General features: G+C 48.5%; 1 protein-coding gene across 3 annotated transcripts in view; it reads left to right on the forward strand.

The window, feature by feature from the left end:
- Positions 1-823: 823 nt before the first annotated feature.
- Positions 824-23,056, forward strand: part of TMPRSS4 (transmembrane serine protease 4) — a 40,131-nt gene continuing 17,898 nt past the window's right edge. For 2 of the 3 annotated variants that reach the window (XM_033119085.1, XM_033119086.1), the window contains exons 1-5: positions 824-1,100; positions 14,081-14,114; positions 17,599-17,712; positions 20,411-20,563; positions 21,638-21,767. In XM_033119085.1, the coding sequence (XP_032974976.1) occupies positions 1,098-1,100; positions 14,081-14,114; positions 17,599-17,712; positions 20,411-20,563; positions 21,638-21,767 (434 nt within the window). In that variant the 5' untranslated portion in view covers positions 824-1,097. Of the gene's footprint in view, positions 1,101-14,080; positions 14,115-17,598; positions 17,713-20,410; positions 20,564-21,191; positions 21,334-21,637; positions 21,768-23,056 lie in introns of those variants that run through there. The other variant, XM_033119087.1, reaches the window with a different exon arrangement.

Consider the following 23,056-nt stretch of genomic DNA (forward strand, 5'->3'; position numbering starts at 1 on the left):
AGACGCGTGCTATCAGGGGAAGGGCCAATACACACAAGTCTCACTTGGGCTGGTCTCCAGGGAGGGTCAAGGCTGAGAAATGGAGAAAGATCTGGATTTGTTCAGAATATGACACTGATTTACTGTGTGATCTTGGGTACTTGGCTTTGCCTCTGAAATTTGGTTTCCTCACATACAAAAGGAACAGGAGAAGACAGCTGCCCAAGTCTCCTCTAGCTCCATGGTTCTGTGGTTCCACGGTCTCGCCTTCACAACCCCTGGCCAGGGCCAGCTCAGGCCTCAGGAGGCAGCAGGACGTGAATCAGAAGTGATCCTGTGAGGAGGGGAGACCTGGGTCGCAGCCATAGCACCAAGGGTGATATTAAAAAATGTTAAATAACTGGTGAGGCAGGGGCAAATACTCTCAAGTGGGATGCTGGCTGGTATGCAGCATATGAGCCCTGCACAGGACAGCGTCACTCCTGGGGGCCAGGTTTATCTCGTCTTCATAAGGGATGAGAACAATCCAGTTCCACTGAGCAGTAAATTTTGTCATCCCACCCCCCTGTGCAACTTCTCACAACCCCAAACGAAAGTACTCATACAAGTGAGAAGTCACACAACCAGGAGAGCAAGAGAGAGCCTTTTGACATCATTGTCAGCCAACACCCAGTTGGGTGGAAGTCATTCAAGGTGGAAGCTATTCAGGCGGGAAGGCTTTTGCGACATCTGGGTGTGTCACCTGTTCTGAGGCAAAGGGCCCATGAATGACTCCAGGTGTGTTCCAGCCCGTAAGACGGTATTGTGTTACAAGACACATAGTCATTCCAGTTTGGCAACTTCACTGTATGGTTCTTTTCATCGACGTGCCTGCTGCACAATACCCAAATCACTCCCGGAACACAGCGGTGAGAGTTGGACAGCTCACTAAGGGGAGAGGGATGCTGGACATGAGGGAGCAAGGCCTGCTCTGCACTTAGGCCTCCTCCAGCCACTGTTGCCTGGAGGTCTCTGACCTGCTGTCAAGCCAGGGCCCCATCTGGAAAGGCCCTCCTCCTGACTTTCATTTCTGACCTCAACTCCAGGCCACAGGAAACCCGGAAGATTTCAGAGCCAGCATGGTGAGTGCGGGGGTCCTCTGCTCCAAATACTGGTGGAGGGGGGCAGGTCTCCCCATACAGAGCTCTTCAGGCAGCCTGAGAAGTCATCAGCTGAGAATTTTGTGACACCTTCCAGGTTAAAAAAAGATCATACCTGCATCGCTCCCTGCACTCCAGCCCTTGAACCACCACCAAGGAAGCTGAGACACAGAGGCCAGGCTATCTTTACGGACTATCCCCTCTTATGTCCTGCCTGCCCTGCTGCCCAGTGTCCGTTTGCTGGAGGCTGGCACTTTTCCAAGACTGAGGGTCTGTTTTTGATGCCATGGTGGCCTCCTGCCACCTTCCTAAAGAAACTGGCTCCTTTTCTTTTTAAGGAAAACAGTGGAGAGCTGCCTCAAGGCAATCTAGGGTGTCTATGGGGATCTTCTCTTTGGTCTCTTTTTTGGCCCTGACCTATCTCCTTCTCTGAACTCTTGAGTTGCTTCACTGTCTTGAGGCAAAGAGAATGAATCCCATGTTTCAAGAAGGACAGCTGAGGACAGGGAGGGGACCCAGGGAATCTTCCTTCTCCAATTATTGGCAAAGATGCTGCAGTTGCCCAACAGCCAACATGAAAATGAGAGGGAAGGGAAGGGACAGGAAGGAACGGGGAAGCATTCTGTCTACGGGGAAAAGGGGTGACCTGCTGGGGCCCCTTAAGTGCCCCCGCCCGAGCACTTCCCATGGGACTCCTCTAAAAAGTCTGGTTAAGTTCTAGCCCCAGTGCCAAGAATGCCTGAGGTCAGGAAGGGGAGGGGCTTGCCTGCTTCACTCTAAAACCAGCCAGGATAGCAGCACCAGCTGCCCATATCCCCATCCAAGGAAGGGCTCCGAAGTCTAGCCTACACAGAGAAGCTGCATCTCACCGGGCTCTCAGGGGAGAAGAGGAAGCAGTGCCAGACCGACTGGCTCTGAGCTGCTTTTTGGTGGCACTGGGGAAACTGGAGTGTCTCTTGGGGGAACAACATAGTAGTTTCTAGGCCAGATAACTGGAGCACTAACTGTAGAATCAAAAGGTCAAATGGCCAGCTCCCTTGTTAGCTTATTAGTCTTGAGACTTTACTCCTTCTGAGACTCATTTTCTCCCTATAAAATAGAAATATTATCTGCACCACCCCTTGCACACACTCAGGGTTAATGGAAAGATTGAATGGCTGATAATGTATGTGAATAGGCTCTGTAAACCATGAAGGCCTGTGCAGATGTAAGGACTTGTGACTAAAGAGGAATTTGCTCCAGGAAATGACGGGTGGGCAGCACGACCAAACCTGACCATTCACTGCCCAGGGAAGGATCTGGACACTGCTGTGTGAGTAAGGGACGCCAGGTGGGCACACTGTGGTAGAGGAGCCAGGCCTGGGGCCCAAAGGCAAGGCAGCAGCATGGCCAGGATCCAGGGTAGGACCAGAGAGCCGCTGGTCCCTGAGGTAGCCATTAAGCCACCCGTGCCTAATTACCCTGTAATCTTCCTTTAACGAGGCCAGTACAACCATAGCTCCCAGCCCTGGGGAGAGTTAGGACAACACATGCCCAGGCCTAGCCCTCCCTTCCCCTTCTCTCCCCTGCCTCCTTCCACACCCACAGGCTCCTCCCTGAACAGAGTCAGAGTCCTGCAGGGTTGCTATTTCTTAACAATAGTTCTCCCTTGAGACTACTCAACTGGGTGTGCTACGTGAAAGCAGGATGTAGGGGAAGGCTGTGGGGAGAGGTCTGAGCTCATTCTCCATCCTGGAGGGAAGTACATCCCTTGATACCTAGGCTTCAGCTGAGGCCTGGAAGGAAGCCAGGACACCGTGACTAGCCATTCTGGTCTTGACTCAGCATTATCCAGGAGGCCTCAAACACACCATGAGCCACCGGAGTAGAGTGTTGAATGCCTGAGGTCAATCCCAACCCTCTGACTGCTCTGGAGGAAGCAGGTTCTCCCTACCCTTTCCTCTCTGCCTTGCCAGCTGGTACAGACCACGGGATTTGCTGGGCTGGGCTGTGGCTCAGGAATGTAGTAGGCCAACCTGCTGGCAGTGGGGGTCTAGGAGCATGGGCGGAGGCCACCTCAGATGGAGTCAGAGTCCAGTAGCCCACTGAGGCCTGGTGGCACCATCCTGGGCTCTTAGACAGCAGACCAAGAGCTGGGCAGTGAAGCTCTTGGAGGGTAGACAAGTAAGGGGGGGCCTTGACGCTGCTATGACCCCCCCCCCAAGTGACTTCATCCTTCCAACCACCATTCGGCCAGCTATTGACCAGCTTCCAGATGGCTGGAAGGCTTGGGAGCAAAAGGGTGCAATGCCTAGGTTCTGCCCACAGAGTCCAAAGGAAGGACAGCTCCTTAAGCAAAGGATCCTAAGAGAGTGTGACAAGTCCAGTATTATAGGTGACACAAGGCATCCCGGGGGCAGAGAACACAGTAAATTCTCTGTGGGGGGGTCAAGGAGTTGTCCCAGAAGAGAAAGTACTTGTACTGGACCTGGAAGGATGAGCAGGCTCTCTCTTGGCAGAGACGGTGGGAAGGGTATTCCAGGCAGAGGAAACTGTATGTGAACAGCAAGAAAGCCTGGCAGTGAGGGACAAAGGGGAGGGTGCTGTGGCGAGATCAACAGGCCCAGGGAGCAGGGAGGGCCACGGCTGAGGTCTGGGCCCATGGGGTAGTCATGCAGGCCCCTCCACCAATAATCTCAGGTTCAGGGTCCTCACTGTGCACTGGAGCTCAGTGGGGATGGACCACAGAAGGGCCCCAGCAGCTGCCAGGGGGTCATGTTTGAGCTGAGCCTCCAGAAATTTGGCCCAGGCCACCTTTCCCTACCAGGCAGGGCAGCAGGCATCCAGCTCCATTCACTCATTCCACAAAATGGGCAGTATGCCTCCCTGTGCCTGCACCAGCCTTGTTAGTGACAGAAAGCAGACATGGGTCCTACTGTCATGGAGCTCAGAGTCTAGAGGGAGTGGGAGCAGGGAGAAACACATGGTTATTAAACAATCACATAAATTCATGTTTAACGAACAACTGAGACACGCGCTGTGATGGAACATAGGGTCCTGGGAGAGCTCTGCCGGGGCATGTGGCCTTGCCAGAGGCCAGGGGATGCTGAAGGCTGCACAGAAGCTGGGAGGGTGGGAGAAGGGCCATTTTATATGAAGGTGGCAGCACTACCCCCAGGCTCTCTTCCATCTTTTAGGGCTCTTCCCTCCTGCCTTTGGGGCCAGTTCTGTGCCTGACTACTGACATGGAGAGGTGGTTTAGAAGTCAGGCTCCCTCCATGCCTCCAAGCCTCTTCTCTCAGCCTTCCTTCCATGCAGCTGAGAAAGCCAGCAGTCACCTGCAGCAAATGTCCTTCACTCCCTAGCCTATTACCATGACAAAGCCTAAGGGAACCTGAGGAGCTGAATGTGGGAATTGAGGAACATTAGTCCAGGGCGGGGGTGGGGGGAATAGGAAAAAGAGACCAAAAACAGGGCTCAGGATTCTGGAGAAACTTTCCAAAGCCCCACAGCCCTCCCAGGACAGCAGGAGACCATCACTGTCAGGACTGAAAACCTTCGCGGGCCTCTCAGAATTGCCAGATAGCTCTTCTCACCTCAGTCTTTCTTCTTGCTCAGATGAAAACATCTGCCTCTATAAAACACATCAAATTCCCCAGCAATGATTGCCCAAAACAGTGAATTCCCCAAAACATAAAAGGCATTCAGCTGCCATTTTGTATAACCCTATTGCAACCACACTGTGATCTTCTGGAGGTCAGGGTCTGTGTCTTTTACTTCATTTAGCCCCAAACCTAGCACAGAATAGGCACAGATCGATGTTTGTGAATGAATGACAAATGACCAAGACTGAATCCCTATAACCAGCTACCTAATTTATCTGACACTGATTTATCTGACACAATTTATCTGACACTAATTTATCTGACACAAACCAAGAAAAGGACCTCGTAGAGACAGCTAACAGCAGCATCTCTCACTCCTGCACTTCACGCTGTCTTGACATGTGACCTGGTGACAGATAGCATAACCGCTCTGTTCCTCAGTTTCCCCATTTGTGAAACAGGGATAGTTTACCTTCACCCTCTCCTCTGGATCTCCTACCTAGAGTTAAGAGCTATGCTGGAACACAAAGCCTATTCTTTAATGAAGGCAGCAGGGCAGCAGGCTAACGGCAGGCCACCTGATACCTCTTCTCTGCCCCAGGCCCTGCCATGGAGCCATTATGTGCTGGGATGGGGGCTAAGTTTCCCAGCTCAAACTGCCAGCATGTCAGTACCTATGTGGCTTAGAACAAGGCAAAATGGTTTCTAATGTAGCAGCCAAGGTTGAGGTTAGTCCTGAAGGAAAATGTGCTGCTATTGGACACCTAAACACCAGACAGAGCGAGTGAGAATGTTCCCTGTGGTCCTTCACATGAGAGGTTGGATGTCTACCTGTACGCAGCATGGATGGCAGGAGAGAGATCTGTCTAGAGACAGGGAAACCGTTCAGATGATACTTGAAAGCCAGGATGATTTGTCATCTCTGAGAACCTTCCAGGCATGGCTCATCTCAGGAAGTTCATACCCTCCTCTCCAGACAAATGATCACCCAGCTTTCATGTCCCCTGTCCTCACCTTACCTGTCATGGCTGAGGCCCCCAAGAGACAGGGTATTACTCGAGCTTGGAAAAGGCATCAAACTGAGCTATCCCAGCTGCACGTAGAGAGGACACAGCTTTCTGCCATCGAGTTGGGGGTGAGATGCAGGTTCAGCCCTGAGAGAGCAGAGTAAGGCCCCCTCAGAGCAGTCCTGAGCATCTGAGCCAGCGGGTAACCGAGCCCCACTCTGCAAGCTGACTGTGAGCAGCCTTTGTGTCTCCTGGCTCACCCAGAACTCTCTCTGCCTCCTCCCCTGGGCTATCCCCTGCTGTGTCACTGGCCTCAGCAACCTAGCTGCCACCTGCCAGAGCCACAAAGGACCTGTTTATCCCATCACCTGGCAACAGCAGTATCCCTGCTGTAGGTTTCCCCTGGGAGATGCTGGGAAGCCAGGGCTTTAGCCCCTAGAGGAGCCTGAAGCTGCCGCAGACACAGCCAGGATCAGAACGTCCCTTTGATGTGCCCCTGACTTCCTCCCTTTTCCTACACCACAATCATCCCAGCCCTGTCCTTACCAACTTCATTCCAGAACAAGAAAATGCAGGATCAGCATTGCAGAGAGGAAGAGAGAGGTAAGGCCCCAGGGGCAGGCTGCTTGGCGAGAACAGCAAAAAAGCTGGCCAGGCTTGCTGCTCCTTGGGCCTCTGTGAGCTACTGCCTCTTCTTCGCCTCATTATTAGCCTGGTGGAGGACACTCATTTCACTGTGTGGTTTTTAACCTTTTGTCTGCTTCACCAACTCTAAAAGACAGTTCCCAATTACCCTAAGAGATCTTGAGGTTCAGAGAGGTTGAGGGGTGTGCCCAAGGCCACATAGCAAGTCAGAAGACAAGATGAGAGCTCATTCTCCCCAGGCTGGGTCTTTGTGGCCTCTCTGCAGCATACTTAATCTTCGCCCTCATTTAAAAACAAGAGCTGCCATGTGTCTGGGTTTATCATCTCTGAGCTGGAAGGTTGGAGCTGAGCTAAGCCCAAACACGAGTTTCTCTGGGACCTAAAACACCCAGGGCTGAGAGTAATTGGTTAAAAAAGAAAAAAGGAAGGAGAAGCAGGTGAGAAAGGTACAAACCTAATGGAAGAGGGGAAAGAAAGAAAGCTGCTATCAATACAGCCCCCACTGAGTCCCAAGCACTGCAGAAGACCCTCCAACACACCCCGGGAGGACAGGCTTCTTAGCCCTGTTCATGGATGACTCTGCAGAGCCACACACTAAGCAGAGGTGGGTTTGCCTTCAGATGGAGGAAGGGCTGGGGAGAAGCTGGGGGTAACCTCTGCGTGTTGATGGCACACTGATCATATGCAACTAGACTTCATGGCAGGGGAGTAGACAATCAAAAGGCCCAGAACCAGCTAGTGACACTTAACCCACATTGGGTCCTGAAACTGGGGGGAAATGAAAACAGACTGCTGAATGTAGAAGTCCGGCCCCAGGAGCTGGATCTGTTATTTACTGGCTCTGAGGCCAGAGTGGCCACTTAATCTACAGAGCCTTGGTTTCCTCTTCTGTAAATGAGGGATAATTTCTCAGTTGTTCTGAGGATTAACTGGGACAGCAATTATAAAAGTACTGTAAGCCATAGAACAATACCTAGCTGCAGTAGTTAATTATTCTGCCTTTACATTTGGGTCTTGGATTAATGCCTTTCTGCCACCGGTGACCAAGTAAGAAGCAAAGATGATTCTGTGAGCTAATCATGCAATCAGCAGGTGTTTTTCAGCCATCTGACACCCGCCCACTTCCACCTCCCCACCCCACCGCCCACCTCCTCCAGCTCAGGCCCTCCAAGGTTCTGGGGGCCTGGGCATTCTTGACCTTCCATTGTACCCCAGACAGCAGCAGCTGCATCCCCAGATGAGCCATAGGTCAGACACTTGTTGGACCCGTGCATGAGGGCTCTGCTGCAGACTGAATCAACAGAGCAGACAGGCCTAACCCAGGCAGTGGCACCAACACAAAGGAAAATGCTGATGCCTTCACGTGGTCTGGGCTGGGCCTGGGCCATGGCAGGTGTGGCCAGGTATTGAGTCAAGTTGGGGATAAATAGAGAACCTCCAGCAAAGGAGAAGGCGGCACAGTTGGTGTCGTGCGGGGCAGCCTGCGGGGTCTCTGGTCCCGCTCCCCACATAAGAACGCAGGACACGGTGAGGCCAAAAAGGAACACCCACGGAGCCATAGATAGAGAGAGGAGTTATACCACTATAGTCTCGCTGGCAGCTGAGTTGGAGAAACAGGAAACAAGAGCCTCACGATCCGCAATGCTCACTCCGTTGCTTGCTAGCTCAGCCACCATCTTCTTGCTAGCCCCCATTTTCTGCTAGCGTAGCCACGGCAGTTATATTAGTGGCTAATGGCTCACTGGTTACAGCTGACGGCCAACTAGCCACAGCTGATGGCCATCCAATCACAGTTGATGGCCATTTACTACCTGAGCCAGCACCTTTCCACGTGAGGCCGAGAGCCTGGAAACTGCACTCCTGGCTCTGTCCCCACAGTTGGTCGTTGGTAGACTCAGCCTTCTTCCCTCTGTCAAGTCCAGGGCCAAACATTTCCCCCTTCTGGCCTGTTTTCTCATTGGAAAACAAGGGAATTGCCTGGGATGGTCTCCAGAGACCCTTTTGGCTTTGCATCCTGTGATCAGGGCAGGATGCAAAGTGCTGAGGGCGGGCCAAATCCCGGAGTCTTACCTGCGCCCATATCTCTAAGCCCCGTTTTTCCTTTCCCCAGCTCAGGATTGATTCTGGGCTGAGAGGCAATGCAGAGATTATCCCCATCTCTATCCTGCTCAGGTAGCCATTGACACTGATGTTCCCCAATTGCCACTCATAGGCATAAAATGCACCCACACCTCTCTGTCCATCATCCCCAATACTCATGACCTTCAACAAGTCCCCTTCCCAGAAATTTAGCAACCTATCATCTCTGATCTCTGTATCAAAGATATTTGCTAGAGAGGCTTCAAGAAAAGTCAAAGAGTGGGACAGTAACTGGAAGAAGGGGGGCGGCATGAGAGGCAGAGCGGAGCAGAGGGAGGACAGGCGTTTGACTCCTCTGACCCCTCCGCATAGCCAGTAGCTGCCTTTGAATTTTTCTCTTTGACCCCCAGGTGCAAGGCACTGAATGAGTCATAATCCTTCCTTCATGACATATTTCACTATTGATCCATGCAAGGCCCCCTTGTAACCCACCAGCTACTGTGTTTCCCCGAAAATGAGACCTCACCAGAAAATAAGCCCGAGCATGATTTTTCTGGATGACGTCCCCTGAACATACTGCAAAGCCGTATTGTGTCTTTTGGAGCAAAAATTAATATAAGACCCTGTCTTATTTTCGGGGAAACACAGTAGTTAGACGATTTTAACCATGTATTACAGTAAGCCTCCATAAACCCACCACCCAAAACAAAAGCTAGGATTTAACAATAACCTACATCTAACCAGGAGATCCCCCTGCTGAGGTAGGTGGGCAAATCTCTTTTATTTAAAAATTCAACAAATATTGATTGCACATCTTTTATAGGCCAGGGACATTCTAGAAACCCCCTGCCAAAATCAGTATCATCCCAGATCCTATGTTCATCATTTCCTTGCTTTTTTATAAAAAAGATTCTGTGCTCTATGTAATCTTTTGAGACTCTTTCCTTCAATATTGAATTGTTAATGTCATCTGTATTATTTTGTGCCACCATTTATTTTGACTGCAGCATAATATTCCATTGGGTGAATATACCACAGTCAGCATCTTTAAGGCTGGCCTGGGACTGAGCCCTGAAACTGAGAATTTTCTTTAATTCTTTCATTCAGCAAATATTTATTAAATATCCACTATTTGCCAACTCTTGTAGGTGACAACAGGGAGCGCAGTAATTACCAAGATAGCTACAGTCCCTATGTTTCTAGACTGCAGATTTGGTTTATTTTTTTCTCTTTCTCTTTTATTTTCTAAAAGGTATGACATTTTTTCTGTATAACCACTATTCAGTGGCGAGCAGTTGAAATCGTATTGGCTAAAGGAGTACTGAGGTCACTTCAGTTCAACAATGAGGAATTCAAGGCCTCAGGAAATGCAGACTATAAGCCTCTTTTGTTCCCTCTGTATCTCAGCTTCTAGCATATTCGGGTCCACCAAAGACATACAGTCAGTATTTGTTGAATTAATAATAGACAAAAGAGACTTGCCCTACGTGGTTCAACTAATGCAGGCATGTACTAGTATATACAGGTATGAGGTGTGACCAAAAAACACAGTGAATGTTTAAATAAAATTAAAAAATTATTACAGTAAAAGACACATTGCCATTAATCCCCCTCAAAATACTCCCCCTCCCTTCAAACACACTTATCCCATTGTTCTTGCCATTTTCTGAAGCAGTTCTGGAAGTCCTCTTGAGTGTCTTTAGTTATGCTGTCGTGTCCTGAATTGATTCAAAATGTTTATTTTTCATGGTCATTTTGACTTTGAGGAAGAGCCAGAAGTTGCATGGTGCCAAGTCCGAGTAATAAGGTGGATGAGGACACACCATAATGTTTTTATTTGACAGAAATTGCCATATACCAGAAGTGATGTGTGACACAGAGCACTGTCACAATGGAAGATGATTTATGGCACACTTTAAAACACACCTTTTCTCAACCATAGCTCACACCTGACTGACTGCACCAAACAAGATGAAACTTGTCACACACTGTTACTAAGGTTCGATGCGCCTCTTTCCATATAGAAGATCCCTGCCTTTCTGTCAGATGGCACTCGGCAGCAGCCTTCACCGTATTTTGTGATCACAATGGAAAGGCTCTGTGTCACACATCGCTTCTGGTATGGCAATTTCTGTCAAATAAAAACATTACGGTGTGTCCTCATCCACCTTATTTACCAGATCTGGCATCGTGCGACTTCTGGCTCTTCCCCAAAGTCAAAATAACCGTGAAAGGTAAACGTTTTGAATCAATTCAGGACATCGAGGCAGCCACGACAGCACAACTAAAGACACTCATGAAAGAGGACTTTCAGAACGGCTTCAGAAAGTGGCAAGAACAATGGGATAAGTGTGTTCGAAGCGAGGGGGGGTATTTTGAGGGGGATTAATGGCATTGTGTCTTTTACTGTAATATATTTTTTTAATTTAAATATTCACTGTATGTTTTAATCACACCTCATTGACTCAGTGAAAGAGAATGAATTGACAAAGGACAGACCGCTAAATGAACATTCTTGATATCCCTGCATCCTGCCTGACCTGTAGCCTTCCACATCTCAGCACATACCCTCTTACCTGCTCAATAAAAACCCAAGAGCATTCAACCCACTGACGAGGCCTATTGCCTTTATGGAGCCACACATTGAGTCTTTCTGCCAACAGCCTCTTTCTCCCTCCTCTTATCCTCACCTCACTCCAGCCGTGTGGCTCTCTGTTCTGTTCCTCCAATACCAGGCTTACGGCTGTCTGCCTGCCTGCCTGGCGGGCTACTTCCTGTCATTCAAGTCTCAGCCCAGAGGTCTTCCCTAACCACCTGACTCCTCCCTAGGCCTCCCACTCTAAGTATCCAGACAGCCACTGTCTCCTATCACCGCCTTTACTCTCAGCGTAGCACCCATGACTCTCTGACCTTTTTTGGTTTATCTGTGTACAGCCTGCCCTCCTCCTGCTTCTCCCCTCCACCCCTCACTCACTGCCTCACCTGATGTGAAGGCAGGGCCTCACCTGTCTTGTTTGGGCATTTCTCCCATCCTGCTACAATCATCTCTTATTTGTCTTTGAATCCACAGCTCCTAGAGCAGTGCCTGGCACAACACAGACACTCAACAAATATTTGTTTCATTTAATACCTAATTATCTAAAGCTACCCGTACTGGTTATCAGACAATTGATATCAATCCTATTCAACTTTGAATTTGACTTAGAGGACTTCGTAAACTGTTAGGTGCCCATTCTGTGTAGATGGCTGTTGGTATTTTTATCGCCTGACTCTGTCGCCGTAGCTAGGCAGAGTCCCCCAATTCATTCTCATCTTTGTCCTGGACATCATCCCCTACCCAGGCCCTGGTGATGGTGGAGGAGAGATGTTGGAATGAATTACATTGCAGAGCCCAGAGTTCAGTTCCATTTAATAGTCATTTATCAGGTCTTTAATAGGTACAAGCCCAATGCAAAACACAGAAGGTATAAGGCAGTAAGAAACAGGGACCCTGGTGGGAGAGTGCTGCAACAAAGTCCTGTACCAAATGCTGGGGGAATACAGGATGGAAGTGTACAGAGAAGGGGGCTCTAATGTGTGAGCCACACTGTCCACCAGAAGTCTCATTTCATCCTCACAGATGCGCTTGGAAGTAGATGTATTTTCCCCACTTTCAGAGGATAAACCTGAAGCAAAGAGAGGTTAAGTATCTTACCCAAAGGCTCACAGTTAATATAGGCAGAGCCTATATTACAACTCAGCTCCTGCTGTCTCTACTACTGGCTGTCTATACTACATCCCCCAGCCACCTGTGGCTGATGTCACCAAAGGGCAAAGCCAGGCATGGCCCTCCAGCGGACTGCAGAGTTTGGGAGAAAAAGAAGAGCTCCTTCTCCCAGTGACTGCGTCTGCCATGCAGAGCCACGGGAGCAGGGACTGCCCAGGGACCCCTATATCTAATATGGGGCACTCATCCAGGGGTTAGAAAACACCCTCTCCCTCCCAAATGGGACTGGAAAAATTCCCAGCTGGAAATGTTCAGGGTCCCACTGTTCTTCCACCCACCATTGGAGCTATCAGAACTTCAGCACAAGAGTAGGCAAGTTTCTGGGTGGAGACCTGGAGTTTGGGCAGAACTGCTGCTGCCCCAGCCTGGGGATTACAGGTCTTGTGCCAGACTGGGAAAGGGAAGAAGAGAGGTTTCTGGAAGGCATGAGAGCAAGGGAAGGGTTCAGAGAGCATGAACACTGGCAGCACCCTCCCTTTTAAGCTTTGCCTTGCAGAAAGTGGGTACATATACTCTGTATGCGAGCCTTTGTGTGCGTGGCTGTCGTGTAGGCCCCTACACGGCTGTGTGTGCTGAGTGCATACAGGATGTGGTATGACTAAGTGGAAGAATAGAGCCTTGCATGTATTTGTGTATGTGTGTCGGTGGTGACCTAAGGCTACACTCACAGAAATACCATCGTGCTCTGGTGGTTTGTTTGTCTATTTGTTTTATGAGGTATAACGTACATTCAGTAAAGTACTCAAATCTAAAGTATACCACTCAATGAATTTTTACACATTTGTACCCCCATGTAGCCAACACTTAGATTAAGATCTGGAAGCATCCCAACATTTCAGAAGGCTCCATTATGCTCCTTCCAACAACCACCCCTCACCTCCCCAGTGGGAACCACTATTCTGACTTCTATCACCATAGCTTAACTTTACCTTTTAAACTTCATATAAATTAAATCACCCAGAGAATGCTCTTTTGTGTCTGGTTTTCTTTCCTTCATTATTATGTCTGAGAGTCATCCATGTGTCATTGCATTTAGCATTAGTTTATTCTTGTTCGTTGCTGAATTATATTCCATTTTATGAATATACCACAATTATTTATCTACTCCACCAGTGATTGATGTTTGGGTTTTTCCAATTTTTAACTATTATGAATGAAGCTACTACAAATATTCACATACAGGGATTTTTTTTTTTGCTACTCATATGCACTCTTTCCTCTTGGCTATAATTGCTGGGTCATGGAATCATAGAATAGTCACATGTTTAGCTCTAGTGGATTCAGCCAAATGATTTCCCAAAGTATTTGTACCAAGTTACACACCACCAACGATGCACGAGAATCCCAGTTGCTCCACATCCTCATCACACGTGGTACTGTCAGCCTTCTTTAATGTTAGCCATTCTGGTGCCCATGTAGAGATACGTCACTGTGGTTTGAATTTGCATTTGCCTGATGAGTAATGATAGTGAGCATCTTTTGCTACTTATAGGCCACTGGATTATCCCCTTTTGTAGAGTATCTGCTCAAGTGTTTACAGAACTATAACATCTGAAAAAGTGGATAAATAATTGACAAAACAGACAGCAGAGCAGAATCATCTCAAGAAACTCAGCAACACACACAACAACCCAGCAACCAGTCATTTCTACAATTGCTAACTATTTGCTACAATTAGTAAACTAATTGTACCAGGTCATATAGATGTATAACTGAATTTTGTATTTTGAACCAATTATTTGGATATCACAGAGACTCTCCTACTTCGATTCAGCAGGGAGAAGGGAATGCAGGTGAGAACTAAGAGCCTCCCCCAGGCTGTTAGCCCCAACCTAAGAGGTTCCTCCCTCAACTCACTGACTCTTTTTCCTTCAATTACAGGATCCTGGCAGTGATCAACCCCTGAACAGCCTTGGTAAGATCAGGTCTGGTTTTCCTTTATTTACCTCAGCCTCTGAGTTTCAATCAGTTACCAAGCAGATACTAAACCCTTCTGGTGTGGCCCTCACTGTCACCACCAAGTGCTAAATGCTGTGGGAGACATCCATCCACCCATCCATCCATCATTCAGCAAACACTTATTAAGCAAGTGTAAGATCCAGGATTCATTCTAGAAGTAGGAGACATGGTCTCTGGGGAAATAGGACCAACTAACCTAAAACTCCAAGAACAGTGATTCTTCAATTCATTTGTTCAGTTACTCATTCTCACATTCATTGAACAACACAGTGAGTGCCTGCCATGTGTCAGGCTCCGGGATGGACACGGGGCTACAGCAGTAAATAAGATAGCCAAAGTCCCTGCCCTCATGGAGTTTACATTCTGACCATGCTTTCGAGAAACAAGGTCGACAAAATGTTTTCACTGGTAGATTAGAAAATGGTAGTGTTTGCCTGACTTACAGGAGAAACATAAGTTAATAGATAAAGTTTTCCCAAATTTGATGGTTTTTGCCCCCTCCCATTCCATTTTCTTAGCCCATTGATACCTACTCCTGATCGCCTGCCGGATCAGCAAAACGAGTGAGCAAAGAACAAACTAATATGACAGATCGATAAGGAAATGACCGATCCCACTTAATAGGACAGCTTATTTATTTCAGAGTTGCAAGTTCATAATTATCACAAACAATGTAACCTTCAGCAAGTGAAATGATGCCTACTTTATACTGTAGAATTTCATATATCAATAGACCGTCAAGTCCCCAAAAGCACACCAGACATCCAAGTGCTCCCCTCACCTGAGTAAGCCTGAGAACTGCCAAACCAGAAAACAAGTGAAGAGTGAGGGTGTTCGGGAGGGTAGATCAATGCTGAGTGATCAGGGATAGCGTCATGGGTCAGGCAAGCTCTGACAAAAGCCCTACAGGAATAAACTGTCACAAAACAGAAGGAAGAGATGAGTGTCTCAGTGGTAAAGGGAAGAGCAGGAACAAAGATTCAGAAGTAAGAATGAAAACGGGCTATTCAAGGACCAGGAAGTGAACCTGCCTATGTAGAAGTGGGTGTTGGCAAGAACTAGCAGTGGGAAGTCCACTTATCTGGGAGACTGGAGCTAAACTACACTGGCTTTGAAAGCTCTGAGTAGAGTATGGTCCAGATATGGAAGTCATGGAGAGCCCCTGAAGGATTTTGAGCAGGGAAGTGACGGAATGAAAGCTCAGTCTGGCGGCAGTGGGCAGGACCAGCTGGAGGAAGGAAGAGTGGCAAGCAGGGAGGCTACTCATGCCTCAGTGGATTCATTAACTTAAACCAAGTACGAGACAATAAACCAAGAAAACCCTTCCCTTCGTGATGATGTTCTTCCTGAGAACATCAGAGAGGCAGAGACATCGGGCCCTGGACATGGGAACTCATCAAGGGGCTCCCAATAGGTCATCCATCTCTGAGAAAACAAGCCAACCTCGTTTCCCTAGAGGTAGGTGCTCAATAAATAAATCATGCGTGAGTGAATAAACAAAATTTCACCATGTCCATGGACACAGAAAAGAGGACGGTCCTGGACTCTGATTGGTGGAACTTTAGAAACAGTATCTGCTACCATTATTGTGGCAGGTCCTGATAATGACAGGCAATACCAGCCCACACCCCCAGGGCCCAAGCTCTGTGTCTGAGCTTTAAACTCTCCCTTTTGAGGAAACACAAAGCTTTCCCTCCACTTTCCCTATTGACAGATTCAATGCTATCAGCAGTTATCGGGCACCAGGTCCTGGAAGTGTGCCATTCTCTGCTTTTGAAGAGCTGAAGAAAGAGATAGAGACAGGCATAACTAGCCATCATCATTAAACGCAGAATAAAATAAGACCTATAAGAAAGATGGAAGGGATGTGCTTAAGAGAACAAGCAAAGAGCAATTTTTTTTTTATCCATTCGACAAATACTTTTTTGAATGCCTACTAGAGACCATGCACTGTTCTAGACACCAGGACTCAGCAGTGAATAGAACAGACAAAAATTCCTATCTTCTTGGAGACTTCATGTCAAGCAGGAATGGGAGGGGACAGAAAAGATGCAAAATAGGTAAAATATAGAGTACGTTAGAGATGATAAGTGCTTTGGAAAAAAAAAAAACCAGGGAAGGAGGTTAGGAAATGTTGGAAGATTGCATTTTATTGTAAATAGGGAGGTCAAAGAAAGCATCACTAAGATGATGACATTTGAAGAACATTTTGAAAGAAGTAAGGGAGCAAGCCATGTGAAGGTGAGGGGGAAGAGAGCAGCCTATTGTTTTCTAGAGATTCTCATGATTCCTATGACTCCTGACTTAGTTCACCCAAAAAAAGTCCCCATGGCACCTCCCCAGCTTATTGCCTACAAGGAGAAGGGATGCAGAGGAACCTGTCTCTGTTGCTTCCTCAGAATTTAACTTCTCAAAACCTTGCCCATGTAATATCTCCTTGGGTAACCATGTGAAATGGACAATATAGTTATTAGTGTCTCTACTTTAGGCATCGATAGGCTCCCACCCAGTCTCCAGAGCCCCAGATTCTTTTCTTCCAATCCATCTCCTCCCTGAGGAAAGATGCATCTTGCTAAATATTAACATGATCCTATGTCTCTGCTGCTCAAAGCTTTCCATGGCTCCTCACTGCCTTAAGGACAAAATCCAAACCCCTAGCATGGTATTCAAGACTCTCCACCAACTGACTTTGCCTGTCCTTCCTCCACAACATGCTTTCGCTCACCTGGCATCCCAGGGACACCAGGAGCTCACAGTCCCCACCCCCAGGGCCTTTGTCAGCTGGTCCAGCTCCTCCCTCTCCCATCTCCACCTACAGAGGCCCATCTGAGTGCTTTGATGGTGTCTGGTGGTGCTGGCAACTATGTCCCTGTTTGCATCTTCCCCAAAATTGTAATCTCCTTAAAGACAAGGACCATTCTAGAGACTTGCTGTTTTTTCGATTGACTTGGAGATGAGAGACATTGGGGTGCATTCATTCACAGGTATTTATTAAGCACCTATTGTAGTGGAGGCCCCTGCCCTCCTTGAGCTTATAGTTTAATTTAAAAAGCCAGGAAAGAGAATAAATAATAGTAAAATGAATGGGTACGTGCCTCTCCCAGAGCAGACACAGGTCAGACTGGACAGGGTGACACATCCTAGAACAGGCTAAGGCAAGACTAGGGGAAGAGGCCATGGTCTGGAGGCTCATCTGAAGGGCCCCTGTGAAATGGAGAAGCCTGGGTGAGTGAAAGGAGGTGGGATGACCGTGTGCTGATGGAACTAAGCGTCGTCTGAAGGAACAACCACCCCCAACGCTAACAAGAACTCTCCCCAAGGCATCTCTGTAGTTCAGCGCAATGGTGGGGGATGGGGAAGCCAGAGGGTGGGGAGTCTGTGGGCTTTGGCAGGGGCAGTCTCCAAGTGGTGACTGCAGGCTCTTCCCCTACCCTTCGCAGATGTCACCCCCCTGCACAAACCAAACACTGCCCTGGAGACCTTCAAAAAGGTGGGGATCCCCATCATCGCAGCACTGCTGAGCCTGGCAACCATTGTCATCGTGGCTGTCCTCAGTAAGTAGCAGCCCCCGACCCCACCCCCTCGCTACTGCCCCCACCTCCACCCTCAGCCTCCACATTTCCACCCCATCAGAGTCACGATGCTTTGTATCTACATGTATCCATCCCCTGCTTGGAAAGAAGCTTTCCTCTAAGAGTGAAAAAAGGAGATGAACCCAGCCCGCATCTACCCCAGATGCCTCTATCCCAGATGGTGTCTTCTATAGGTAGAGCACAGTTGCACACATTACAACCTCTCAGACAACTAGCAGAGGCACAATCCCTGCCTCCTCTATCCCATGTCTGCAGACTGGGAGCTCAGTGGATCTGAGCAGCTCTACCGGCTAGAAAAGCAGGTAGCATTTCTGCTCATGAGGAGGGGATAAACAGAGGAGGCACTGGGGGAAGACCACCCAGGCAGACAGCACCCCTCCCCATCTTTAGCTCTGTCTTCATCATGGCTGGTGACTGAGGCCCAGTGACATCTTGGGCAGGCCACTCTGTGACAAGGAAGAGTAAACTGAAGGAGCAGGGATTCCCACAGTCCCTCCCTTGCAGTGGCAACATCAAGTCCTTGCCTTCTCCCTAATAGTCACAGCAGGATACCAACCACAGCTTTCACAGGGAGTAGAGCAAAGGGGCCAGAGCAGGAAGCAAGAAATCTGGGATGGGGATCCTGGCACTGCCACTTGTTGCTCTGTGACCTAGAGTAAGTTCCTCAACCTCTCTTAACTTCGATTTCCTCATCTATAAAACATTCTGCTTCCTTCAGAAGAACATCAGAGGACCAATGAGATAATGTGTATAAAGGACCTGGATAAATATTAGGCTGTGCAAAAGTGTGTGGGCCACCGGGCAGTTGCAGAGATGTAACCAATGCCATGCATTTGCTAACCAGCCAGGACGGGCCTTTCAGGAGCCTACACTTGTAACTGTGGTGGTATCTCCACCAGCAACAGCCACCACCTCGTTGGAGGACACTCTGGGATCATCTGGTCCAACTCCACATTCCCCACTTGAGTACCAGGCTCAAAGAAGAGGCGTAGCAGCTGGACACAGCTGGATCAGGTCCCCAGGCTCCCCGTTGAGCAGGTCCACTTCCACCTGTGGTGATGGAAATGCAGATCCACAACACAAACACCACTGAGATCCCTGAGAGCCCTGAAGGGCTATGAGATGCAGAAAACCCCAGATCATTTCTTCTTGACCTTGACTGGCGCAAAGTGGTGCTGGGTTTGCAGCAGCCTCAGCAGATTTGCCATCCTAAGCTTGTTTTGTTCACATTAATATTAAGATAAGCGTGCTTTCTCTGAGCATATGCCCCACCACAGTGAAGAGAGATCCAAATTCATCCAGGGGAAGCCAGGGCAGGCACTAAGGCATAATTTAAAGTTGGGGTCTCCCTGTGTGAATTCCATAACCTGGGACCCCTCAGGTTCAGCAACTGGAGGAAGTAACTGAGCCTCCAGCCTGGGGTACAGTCCCTCAACCTTTTGGCTTCTGGGGTCTCAACTGGTGACACTGTGTCCTGCCTTTGTCCCAGGAGACTGGAGTAACCCTGCCTTACTTACCCTGGCTCCCAGCCGTGAACCAAATTCTGAAGGTCTAGGAAGTATCTGACCTGCTCCTCCCTAGCTTTACTCAAACCAGGAGCACCGGGGCCAGCAGGTGACACCTTGATCCCCCTCAGGGAAATCATGGAGAGGCAGGAAAGAGCTTTGGAGCTAGACAGACCCAGATTGAAATCCTGGCTCTACCACATAAGAGCTATGTGGCCTTGGGAAATAAACGCTAGCTTCTAACCTCAGTCCTGATTTGTAGTGCAAGTTAGTAATGGCACCTACCTCCTAAAGTTGTTGTCAGGATTACGTGAGGCGATGCATGGAAAGCGTTTAGCACTAATAAGTGCGGGCCTCAACAGACTTATTACCACCACTCTTAGGCCAGCCGGGAGTGACGCTGGGCTGCAGGTGGGGGCCTTCAGGCCAAGGCGGAGTTCAGTGAGGCAGGAAGAGCTCTCCTGCCGGGAGAGCTTGGAAAAGCGTTAAAAGATCTGTTCCTTGAGGAATGAAAAACACTCAATTCATTCCCATCACCCAAGGTACAGAGCAACAGATTTTGAAGGCAACAGGCAGAAGACAAAACAAAACATCATCCTTTTAATGGGTCTGTCTACCCCAGATAAAAACAACGAATTCTAGAACTGCACTTGATAATTATGAGACACTTTCACTAACTCAGCTCACCAAATATTCTCAACATCTCTGTGAGGTGGTATCATCATCTCACTGTACGGATGAGGAAACTGAGCCCCAGAAAGGGGAAGTGATTGGTCTAAAGTCACACAGTAAGTTGCAAAGCCAGCACCAGGTCTTCAGACTCCAGGTACAACGCGTCTCCTCCAGAGACACTGTGCCAGAGCCTGGGGTAAGAGGCTAGTGGGGGCTGTTTCTGAATTTCTCCCACACATATTATCTCTCTTGACTCCTCAGCCATCTTTAGATATGGGACAGGTGTTATTATCTCCATTTTACAGATAAGAAAACTAACGCTCAGGACCAAGTACACCAGTCACTAAGTGGCAGAACTGGGCCTGAAACTACCGTCTGCCTGTCTCCAAGCCCAGCATTTTCAGAGAAATACAACCTCATCTGCCCCCAGGCTGCATGGTTAGCCCTCAGCCCTCTCTACCCCTTCCTTCCCTTGCTTCCAGTCAAGGTGATCCTGGACAAACACTACTTCCTCTGCGGGCAGCCTCTCCACTTCATCCCCAGGAGTCAGGTGTGTGATGGCCAGCAGGACTGTGCCTCGGGGGAGGATGAGCAGCACTGCGTCGAGAACTCCCCTGATGGGCCTCCAGTGGCAGGTGAGTCCTGGCATTGAGGGACCAGGGGGTGGGCACAGCAGGAAGTCAGCTCAGGCTCCCTTGGTCCACTGCATAGCACCTGCCACCTGACTTGTCCATTTCCATCCCTATTATAAGGTTTTTGAGAACAGGACCACGTCTTGTCTACTAGATCCCAGTACTTAACATGCAGCAAACACTCAATAAATATTGGACGAACAAATGCGAACCAGAGGGGACAGAAAATTATAACTGAGCCTACCCCATTTCTGCTGTGCCTGGGTGAAACTGAGGCAAAATGTTGGATTGCACAACCTTGGGGAGTTCCCTCTTTTCTATGAAATGTGTTATTTCAAGGGGACTAGAAAAGAGACTATACGGCTATTAACCAGCTATTGACCCTTCTATTCATTAGATAAGTGTTATTGTAGCATGCTATGTAACAAGACTGAGCTAGGTCCTTCAAAGGAATGTGAAATGTTTTGAACATAAACACCCGTGTTCTTTCTTGAACTGGGCTAGCCCCACCTGATCCACCTAGTACCTGGGCTCTGAGGAGAAAAAGTAGCCTAGAACATGGGTGATGGGGGCTTTTAAGGGACAGGGCTGAATGACTTCCTGTGTATTTGCTCTTTTTTTTTTTAATAAGAAGTCAAATGCTTATGGACACCTGCCACTCTACTGCCAATAGTACTTCTCATTCAACTTCACCTCTCTGTCCTTACATGGAGATGGAGCAAGGTCCCTCACTGAGAAGTTTCCCCACTCTGGGCAAGCTGCGTGGACCCTAGGTAGGGGGCCATATGCTATATCATCAAAACTGATACCTACAAGATCAAAAGGAGGAGCTATTAATAATTATGCCAGGGCAACAAATCAAAATGGAGATTGACCGCAGAACATTTGGTCACTCTAGCTACCGTCAACCAAAGTCTTAACCAGACAAAGCCAAATGGAGGAGCTTCCCTTGAGGTTGAAAGGGTTGCTGTTCTGTGATGCTCCCAGGGGTGGGAGAGCTGGGCTGGTCTCTGACACATTCTGAGGGAGATGGGCCAGATGGGCCCTTGCAACTGACCCAGCTTCCTCTCCTCCCAGTTCGCCTCTCCAGAGACCGATCTACCCTTCAGGTGCTGGACCCGGTCACAAGAAACTGGGCCTCTGCCTGTTTTGACAACTTCACTGAAGCTCTGGCCCAGACAGCCTGCGGGCAGATGGGCTTTGTCAGGTACCCAGCCCAAGCCATGGGAGGCTGTCGCCTCACCCCTGTGACCTCTCATTCACTGTCTTCCTTCCTCTTTTCCCCTTCTTCGCCCTTTTCTTCTTCCTTTTCTCCTTCCTTCCAAAAAATATAGATATGGGCATCAAACAAAACTGCTTTGATCCCAGCACTGTCACTTACAAGCAACATGAAATTCAGTCTCCTAAGCCTTGGTTTGCGCAAGAGCTAACTGGGGACAGTAATGCCAGCTTCATGGGATGACTGACTATGAGTTGCCAGTGAGAGAATGTGTCCCACCCACCACACACAGAGTTCCAGCTCCTTTGCAGTCCTCTCTTTTCCTTTGCTCCCTACTCCTCACTCCTTGTCTTTTCACAATGCTGTCCCACCCCACAAGACAAAAATCTTATTTACTTATTCCAAATCCCATTGGTTAAAATTTGGTTTAAACAAACCTGATTTCATTGGTGCTAGATCAGCAATCCCAGCTCTTTCAGCGTATTCAAAAGCAGTTCCAGATCTTCAATGATGAAAAAGTGTATAATTACAATAGGGGTAATTAGTATTACATATTTATATTCATGTGATCTTGACAAAAACCAAAAAGGTAGTTATGATTATATCTATTTTAGGAATAAGTTCAGAAAAGGTAAACAACTTGCTAGGGTAGTAACTGGGAGGGAGAGGGCTGGAATTTGTGCCTAAATTTCCCTTATTCCTGGGCATCAGGAGTTCTAGAAGCGTTTCTGTTTGTAGGTCAATCTCTCTTCCCTTGAGGTTTCACCCTTTATGGGAGGGGAGGTGAGACAATTGATCACTCCGAGAGCCTAACTAGAGAGAATGGTAAAGAACCCATGTATTCAGTTGCAGAGTGGGATAATCGCTCCCAGCAGGCCCCAAACTTGAGGATTCTAAGAAACTGCAGGCAGAAATGATAAGTGCTAGGCTAACACCATCAGTCAATCACAGAACTCTCTCCCATCCATCCCTAAAGCAGTCTCAAGGTCCTTTTTCGATAAATTCTCTAGACAGCCATTACTGATCCATCAGACCTATTTGCTTTCCTGCTCTCTGGTTGTCAGGCCTCTACTGCTATCTACCCTCCATGAGGTGTAACTCCCAGCACCCTATGGAGGGGATGCCCCACCACCTTCATTTTCCAGGGAAGGCTCGCCTTGACCCTGCTATTCTCCCCTCCTCCAGCAGCCACCCCAGCCCAGCCTTCTCACTACAGCCACCCCTCTTCCCTGCTGCAGTTCAGCCAACTGCAGAGTCAGCTGTACCCAGCACAGCAG

The sequence above is a fragment of the Rhinolophus ferrumequinum genome, chromosome 11 (assembly GCF_004115265.2).
Source record: "Rhinolophus ferrumequinum isolate MPI-CBG mRhiFer1 chromosome 11, mRhiFer1_v1.p, whole genome shotgun sequence".
NCBI classification, from domain to species: Eukaryota; Metazoa; Chordata; class Mammalia; order Chiroptera; family Rhinolophidae; genus Rhinolophus; species Rhinolophus ferrumequinum.